The sequence below is a fragment of the Tachyglossus aculeatus genome, unplaced genomic scaffold (genome assembly GCF_015852505.1).
Source record: "Tachyglossus aculeatus isolate mTacAcu1 unplaced genomic scaffold, mTacAcu1.pri scaffold_116_arrow_ctg1, whole genome shotgun sequence".
In the NCBI taxonomy this organism is placed as follows: domain Eukaryota; kingdom Metazoa; phylum Chordata; class Mammalia; order Monotremata; family Tachyglossidae; genus Tachyglossus; species Tachyglossus aculeatus.
The window spans coordinates 353,157-362,139 of NW_024044848.1; the positions used below are offsets into that span (position 1 = coordinate 353,157).

The window sequence follows — 8,983 nt, forward strand, 5'->3', positions numbered from 1 at the left end:
GCACCCTCCGCTCCTCTGACGATAATCTCCTCACCATGCCTCGTTCTCGCCTGTCGCCTGTCGATCCCCGGCCCACATCATCCCCCTAGCCTGGAATGCCCTCCCTCCCCACATCCGCCAAGCTAGCTCCCTTCCTCCCTTCAAGGTCCTACTGAGAGCTCATATCCTCCAGGAGGCCTTCCCAGACTGAGCCCCCTCCTTCCTCTCCCCCTCGTCCCCCTCTCCATCCCCCCGTCTTACCTCCTTCCCTTCTCCACAGCACCTGTATATATGTATATATGTTTGTACATATTTTTTACTCTATTTATTTATTTATTTATTTATTTTACTTGTACATATCTATTCTATTTATTTTATTCTGTTAATATGTTTGTTTTTCTTGTCTGTCTCCCCCTTCTAGACTGTGAGCCCACTGTTGGGTAGGGACCGTCTCTATATGTTGCCAACTTGTACTTCCCAAGCGCTTAGTACAGTGCTCTGCACACAGTAAGTGCTCAATAAATACGATTGATTTATTGATTATGTACTTACACTTATCCTCTAATAAATAGATTGATTGAATGACTGATCCCCTTTTCTTACTAGATTCTGTTAAGGGCTCTCTCTATGGCTTCTGCCACCTCCTAGTTCCTCTAAACTGTAAGCTCATTGTGGGCAGATAATGTGTCAGTTCATTGTTGTATTCTATTTTCCCAAGCACTTAGTACAGTGCTCTGCACACAGTAAGCACTCAATCAAAATGATTGACTGACTGACTGACTGACCCAGGCTGTAGATGAGGCGTTTAGCATGGGGGTGAGAGTGGTTTTAGCACCTAGCCAACTTCTTATCCTGCCCAGCGGAAGCAGATGGCCCTGGAGCTCAGTAGGTGTAGATTAATGGGGTGTAGTAGAACATCAGCACGGGCAGGTGGGAGGAGCTGGTGGCAAAGGCCTTCATCTTCCTCTCGGGCATGGGTGTGAGGTACATGTTGAGGAGGACACGGCAGTTGCTGGGTCATTCAGTCAATCGTGTTTACTGAGAGCTTGTTCTGTGCAGAGCACTGTTCTAAATGTATGGGAGAGTACAATACCACAATGAACAGACACAGTATTTGCCCACAGTCTAGAGGAGACACAGTCATAGGAGGTGGTATGGTACTCATAAACACCATATATTCATAGACCCAGATATCCGTGCAGGCCGGGGGCAACATGGCAAGGATGTTGCAGAAGACATGGAAGTGCAATAAGGTGTCCGGAGTGCGTACACAGTGAGGTTGATTGAATTAATGGACCCCAAAAGCCAATCAATCAATCAATCAATTGAATTTATTGAGCGCTTACTGTGTGCAGAGCACTGTTCTAAGCGCTTGGGAAATACAAGTTGGCAACACATAGAAACGGTCCCTACCCAACAGTGGGCTCACAGTCTAGAAGGGGGAGACAGAGAACAAAACCAAACATATTAACAAAATAAAATAAATAGAATAGATATGTACAAGTAAAATAAATAAATAAATAGAGTAATAAATACGTACAAACATATATACATATATACAGGTGCTGTGAGGAAGGTAAGGAGGTAAGGCGAAAGGGATGGAGGGGAGAGCAGGGGGAGAGGAAGGAGGGGGCTCAGTCTGGGAAGGCCTCCTGGAGGAGGTGAGCTCTCAGTAGGTTCTTGAAGGGAGGAAGAGAGCTAGCTGGCAGATGTGGGGAGGGAGGGCATTTCAGGCCGGGGGGATGACGTGGGCCAGGGGTCGAGGGCGAGACAGGCGAGAACGAGGTACGGTGAGGAGATTAGCGTCAGAGGAGTGGATGGTGCGGGCTGGGCTGTAGAAGTAGAGAAGGGAGGTGAGGTAGGAGAGGGAGAGGTGATGGAGAGCCTTGAAGCCGAGGGTGAGGAGTTTCTGCATGATGCGCAGCTTGATTGGTAGCCACTGGAGATTTTTGAGGGGGGGGAGTAACATGCCCAGAGCGTTTATGGACAAAGATAATCCGGGCAGCGGCGTGAAGTATGGATTGAAGTGGGGAGAGACAAGAGGATGGGAGATCGGAGCGGAGGCTGATACAGTATTCCAGACGAGATAGGATGAGAGCTTGAACGAGCAGGGTAGCGGTTTGGATGGAAGGAAAGGGCGGATCTTGGCAATGTTGCGGAGCTGAGAGCGGCAGGTTTTGGTGATGGCTTGGATGTGAGGGGTGAACGAGAGAGCAGAGTCAAGGATGACACCAATGTTGCGGGCTTGTGAGACGGGAAGGATGGTAGTGCTGTCAACAGTGACGGGAAAGTCAGGGAGAGGGCAGGGTTTGGGAGGGAAGACAAGGAATTCAGTCTTGGACATGTTGAGTTTTAGTGGCGGGCAGACATCCAGATGGAGATGTCCTGAAGGCAGGAGGAGATGTGAGCCTGGAGGGAGGGAGAGAGAGCAGGGACAGAGATGTAGATTTCATCAGCGTAGAGATGATAGTCGAAGCCGTGGGAGCGAATGAGGTCACCAAGGGAGTGAGTGTAGATCGAGAACAGAAGGGGACCTAGAACTGAACCTTGAGGAACCCCCACAGTAAGGGGATGGGAAGTGGAGGAGGAGCCTGCAAAAGAGACTGAGAATGAACGACCGGAAAGATAAGAGAAGAAGAGGACGGGGTCAGTGAAGACAAGGTTGGATAGTGTGTTGAGGAGAACGGGGTGGTCCACATGGTCGAAGGCAGCTGAGAGGTCGAGGAGGAATAGGATAGAGTATAAGCCTTTGGATTTGGCAAGCAGGAGGTCATTGGTGACCTTTGAGAGGGCAGTTTCCGTGGAATGTAGGAGACGGAAATCAGACTGGAGGGGGTCGAGGAGAGAGGTGGTGTTGAGGAATTCGAGGCAGCGCGTGTAGACAGCTCGTTCAAGGAGTTTGGAAAGGAATGGTAGGAAGGAGATGGGGCTATAACTAGAAGGTGAGGTGGGGTCAAGAGAGGGTTTTTTTTTTAGGATGAGAGAGACATGGACATGTTTGAAGGCAGAGGGGAAGGAACCAGTGGAGATCGAACGGTTGAAGATGGAAGTTAAGGAGGAGAGAAGGGACAGAGCGAGAAATTTCATGAGATGAGAGAGAATGGGGTCGGAAGCACAGGTGGCCGGAGTAGCACTTGAGAGGATGGAGGAGAGCTCCTCTGAGGATAGTGCTGGGAAGGATGGGAAAGTAACGGAGAGTGTTGAGAGCCGGGGGGTTAGAGAAGAGGGGGTGTGACTTTGGAGAGGTCAGACCTGATGGATTTAATTTTATTAATGAAGTAGGAGGCCAGATCGTTGGAAGTGAGGGAAGGAGGAGGGGGAGGAACCGGGGGCCTGAGAAGGGAGTTGAATGTACAGAATAGCTGACGGGGATGATGGGCATGGGTGCCAATAAGCGAGGAGAAATAGTTTTGTCTGGCAGAGGAGAGGGCTGATTTAAGGCGAGAAAGGATAAACCTAAAGTGAACGCGGTTGGCATGGTGTTTAGACTTTCCCCAGCAGCGTTCGGCAGTTCGAGCATATGAGCGAAGGAGGCGGACAGTGGCAGTGATCCAGGGCTGTGGATTTGTGGTACGACAGCAGTGAAGGGAAAGGGGAGCGGGTGAGTCTAGCTGAGTAGAAAGGGTAGTTGAGAGCAGTAATCTGATCATCAAGATTGGGTAGAGAGGAGAGGGAAGCGTGGTTGGGTGTGAGGCTCTCAGATAGATGGATGGGGTCAAGAGAGCGGAGATCTCTGTGAGGGAGTAATATGGATTTACAGGGGAAAGGAGTGTGAGTGAGGAGGCAGGTGAGAAGATGATGATCAGAGAGAGGGATTTCAGAGTTGGTGACTCTACAGCCATCAGCCCATACCTCCTCCGTCTCATGAAAACTGGGTAGGTCAGGGGCCTACTGATAGCCACATACAGGTCGTACGTCATGGAGGCCAGGAGAAGCCCTTCAGCCCCTGCAATGGTCAAGAAAAAGAAGCTCTGGACCCCACAGCCAAAGAAGAACTTGAACTTCCTGTTACAGAGGAAATTGACAGCTTTCACTGGCACGACTGTGGAGATGTATGTCAGAAACATGTGGGAGATCTTGCTGAGTCAAAAGTACATGGGATTGTGAAGACGAGGTCAAGGTGAACGAGGTTTATTTGAAAGATGAAGAAGATGACGGAGAAGAGGAACAGACCAGTTTGTTTGGAAGAAAAGAGTCCTAAGGGAAAAAAAAATCAGTGGTCCATGTTTGATTCCAGTTCTCCATGTAGCCTTCATGAACTTGTAGCCTTCATGAACTTCTACCTAAGAGAGGAATCAAAATTTTTTAAATAAAGTACAGATCAGTGGGCTTACTGTCTACTTTCTTCACTTATCCCAGAACACTGTAGGCAAAGCCCAAAAGAAAACTGACTGATTTTATAAACTGCCCAGGACCTACACTGATTCAGATGATCAAATGATTAGATAAATGGATGAATAAATGCACGAAACTGGATTTAGTGATTTCCTTTCATTGTAACATCCTTAACAAGATATTTTCGCATTATTAATAGGAAATTCTAGGGCATGGTTACTATTCCATCTATCTTCATTATTACTCATTCAACAAGATAAGCAGCGTGGCCTAGGAGAAGCAGACTAGTGGAAAGAGCATGATCCTGGAGTCGAAGGACCTAGGTCTTAATAATCCGGCTCTGCTGACTGCTTGCTATGTGACCTTGGGCAAGTCATTTAACTTCTCTGTGCCTCAGTAATCTCACCTGCAAAATGGGGATTAAAAGCCTGTTCTCTCTCCTGAATTAGACTGGGATTCCCGTGTGAGAAAGGGACTTTGTGTGACTTAATTAACTTGTACCTGCACCAATGCTTAGAATAGTGTTGGACATATAGTAAGTGCTTAACAAATACCATAAAAAATAGAAATCCCTGAACTGTACATAGTGTCTACTGAATTTGCTAAAGTCCTGTTATGCCACAGTGATTTCTCTAACGTTAGTCATCACCATCATCAGTGATATTTATTGAGCTCTTACTTTGTGCAGAACACTGAACTAAACACTTGGGGGAGTACAATATAACAGTTATCCATAGAGAGAATGAGAGAGAGAAAGAGAGTGAGAGAGAGATAGAGAGAGAGAGAAAGGGAGAGAGGGGGAACGAAAGGAAGAGGGAGATTCCCGTGTGCATTTCCATTCAGTTGAAACACTATCCCACTTGTCTGCTGTGAGACCATGGGCGAGTCACTTCACTTCTCTGTACCTCAGTTACCTCATCTGTAAAATAGGGGCTAAGAGTGTGAGACCCATAAAATCTCGCTGTGGGTAGGGAATCTGTCTATCTGTTGTATTTTACTCTCCCAAGTGCTTAATACAGTTCATTGTATGCAGTAAGCATGGAATAAGTTCAATTGAGTGAATGAATAAATAAATACGAGTCAGGTACTGTATCCTACCTGATCTGGTTGTATCCACCCCAGCACTTAATACAGTACCTAGAAAACAGTAAGTGCTTAAGAAATACTATTGGTATCATCATCATCGTCATCATCATTAACCCCAGCACTTAGTAGAGGGCCTGGCACATTGTAAATGTTCAACAAATACTATTTTAAAAAAACAGACTCCATAACATGCTATAAAAAGGAAACTGTTTATTTACCATTGAAATATCAATTAAGGTCAGTGATAATATTAACAATAATAATAATATTTGTAAAGTGCTTACTACGTGTCAAGCACTATTCTAAGCATCGGAGAAGATACAAGATAATCAGATCGCTGTCCCACACAGGATTCACAGTCTAAGTAAGAAGGAAAACAGGTTTTGAATCCCCGTTTTACAGATGATGTAACAGAGGCACAGACAAGTGAAGTGACGTGCCCAAGGCCACCCAACAGATAAGTAGCAGACCCAGAATTAAAACCCAGGTCTTCTTACTCCCAAGCCCATGATCTTTCTATTAGTCCATGCTGATTCCCAAGGAGCAAAAGCAGGAAGTTCCATAAGACCCTATAATCATAATAACAATAATAATAATAGTGGAATTTGTTAAGCCCTTACTATGTGCCAATCCCTGTAGTAAAAGTTAGGGTAGATAGGCGGTAATCAGGTTGGACACAGTCCCTGTCCCTTAAGGGGCTCACAGTCTTGATCTCTGTTTTGCAGTTGAAGGAACTGAGATACAGAGACGTAAAGTGACTTGATCAAAGTCACACAGCACAGAGTTGGGAAGTAGGGATTAGAACCCACATCTCCCTGACTCCCAGGCCCATCCCCATCCCCTAGGCAACACTGCTTCCCTTTCGACACTCATTGTTAATTCCTGAACCTGCAATCAATGAGGCCCCTCTTTAAGGCCCGCAGTACCTCCCTGTTCTTCAGGCTGTAGATGAGGGGGTTCAGCACGGGGGTGAGAATAGTGTAGAAGGCTGAAACCACCTTGTCATAGTCAGTTGAGTCATAAGAACTGGGCCTCATGTAGATATAGATGGTGGTCCCGTAGAAGAGGCTGACAACGCTGAGATGAGAGGAGCAGGTGGTGAAGGTCTTCTTCTTGGCTTCTATCGACCTCGTACGGAGTATCGTCCCAAGAATGAGGCCGTAAGAGCCCATGATGACAGAGAAAGGGATCAGCAGCATCAGGACGCAACAGACGTACATGACGGACTCAAAGACCGTAGTGTCATCGCAGGCCAAGCGCACCAGAGCAGGGGCTTCACAGAAAAAGTGGTTGACTTCTCGGGAACGGCAGAAGCGATAGCTCATGGTGACCCCCGCCTGCACCAAGCCATCTGTCGCTCCGAGCAACCAGGAGACCACCACCAGGAGGAGGCAAAGCCTGGGGCTCATGAGAACGGGATAGCGTAAAGGGCAGCAAATGGCAACAAACCGATCGTAGGCCATGGTGGCTAACAGGAAACACTCGCCCCCTCCCAGAGTGATCAAGATGAAGATTTGGATGGCACATCCGACGAGGGAGATGGAATTCCTGCCATACCAGAAGTCGCCAGCCATTTTGGGGTTGGTGGTGAAGACTAGTATCAAGTCCATGAGTGAAAGCTGACTGAGCAGGAAGTACATGGGGGTGTGGAGGTGGGGATCTCTGAGGATCAGGAGAATTATGGCTGCATTGCCCATCAACGAGGTGACGGAGGTCATCATAACCAAGGCGAAGAGGACTTGGTGAGCTCGGGTGTGGTTAAACAGCCCAAGAAGAACGAAGCCTGTCCCTACAGTGTCGTTCTCCTTCTCCATGGCTCTGTCGCAGCAGGAAGTTAGATATGGAAAGACACAAACCCTCAACAAAAAAATTAGTGGAAAGGGAAGTTTAGTAGCAGGGGAAGATGAGATTGGGTCCATTTGCTTCTTATTGGGAAGCTGAATCTTGAGAGCATAGATAATCCAAAATTATAACATTCGTGGTATTTGCTAGGCATTTTGCCTTTTTTATGGTTTTGTTAAATGCTTACTATGTGCCAGAAACTGTTCTAAGCACCGGGGTAGATACAAGCTAATCAGGTTAGACACAATCCATGTTCCACACGGGTCTCACAGCCTTCATCCCCAATTTACAGATGAGGGAACTGAGGTACAGAGGAAGTGAAGGGATTTACTCAAGGTCACACAGCAGACATGTGGCGGAGCTGGGATTAGAAGCCCGCTATTGGGTTGGGACTGTCTCTATATTTTGCCAACTTGTACTTCCCAAGCGCTTAGTACAGTGCTCTACACACAGTAAGCGCTCAATAAATATGATTGATTGAATGAATGAATGAATGAATGAATGAATGAATGAATGAATGAGTTAGAAAACAGGCCTTTTTGACTCCCAGGTCTGGGCTCTACCCACTAGGCCAAGCACTGGGAAAGATATGATATACTCAGATTGGACCTACTTCCTGTACCACATGGGGTTTCCAAGCACTTAGTACAGTCCTCTACAAACAGTAATTGATTCACAATTTCAAGGGAGGGAGAATAGATACTCAATCTCCATTTTTACATGCAAGGAGACTGAGAAGCTGTGTGGGCTAGTGAATAGAGCACAGGCCTGGGAGTCAGTAGGACCTGGGCTCTGATCCTGTCTTTGTCATTTGTCTGCTGTGTGACCTTGGGCAAGTCGCTTAACATATCTGTGCCTCAGTTCCCTCATATGAAAAATGGGTATTAAAACCATGAGCCCCACATAGGACACGGACAGCGTCCAACTCAATTTTCTTGTTTCTACTCCAACATTTAGTACAGTGCCTGGCACATAGTAAGCACCTAATAGATACCTCAAGCATCATCATCACAGGGAATTTAAGTGACTTGTCCAGGTTCAAACAGTAGACAAGTGGCAGAGCCTGGGTTAGAACACAGGTCCCCTGATTGCCAGGCTTGTGGTATGGCCACTGAGTCACATGGTTTTCTCTGGATACTCCAATGGGCAATAACAGTAAGTATGAGAGTGATGCCATTGACCCTCGTGGCAGTAATATGGTCAGGATGATCATTATCACAGTTAGTTATGATCATTATCATCAAATTTATTAAAGAGTTCTTTATGGGTCAGGCACTGGGTTAAATGCTATAGTAATAATAATAATAACAATAATAATAATAATAATAATAATAATAATGGCATTTATTAAGCACTTACTATGTGCAAAGCATGGTAACTTTACGATTCTCAAAACGGGCATAATCCCTAAATCGGTCAGTCAATCAATGGTATTCAGGAATCGCTTATTATGGACAGAGCACTCTACTAAGTGCTCGAGAAATTGCAATAGAGTTAGTAGACATAATCCCTGCCTTCATGGAGTTTACAATCGAGTAGGGGAGACAAGAAGTAAAAGAAATTACAGAGGAGAAGGATGAGAAGCAGTGTGGCCTAATGGATAGAACACAGGCCTTGGAGTCAGAGGGACCTGCGTTCTAATCTCAGCTCTGCCTCTTGTCTATGTGACTTTGGGCAAGTCACTTGTCTTCTCTGGGCCTCAATTACCACATCTGTGAAATGGGAATTGAGACTGTGTGCC

General features: G+C 46.4%; 1 protein-coding gene across 1 annotated transcript; it reads right to left on the reverse strand.

Annotated features, from left to right (window-relative positions):
- Window positions 1-861: 861 nt before the first annotated feature.
- Window positions 862-7,214, reverse strand: LOC119922646 (olfactory receptor 2T33-like). Its single transcript, XM_038742356.1, has 3 exons — window positions 6,289-7,214; window positions 3,832-3,984; window positions 862-991 (listed from the first exon to the last, which is right to left on the reverse strand). The coding sequence occupies exons 1-3, from the start codon at window positions 7,212-7,214 to the stop codon at window positions 862-864; spliced, it is 1,209 nt and encodes a 402-aa protein (XP_038598284.1).
- Window positions 7,215-8,983: the final 1,769 nt, after the last annotated feature.

Bases quoted from the DNA above. Each gene is read 5' to 3' on its own strand.
- LOC119922646 (XM_038742356.1), bottom strand. From the start codon at position 7,214: ATGGAGAAGGAGAACGACACTGTAGGGACAGGCTTCGTTCTTCTTGGG. The intron at 3,985-6,288 runs GTTCAGGAATTA...CCTCTGTAACAG, and splicing joins AGGGGCCTCATTGATTGCAG to GAAGTTCAAGTTCTTCTTTG. The intron at 992-3,831 runs GTATGGGCTGAT...TGAATGACCCAG, and splicing joins GTTTTCATGAGACGGAGGAG to CAACTGCCGTGTCCTCCTCA.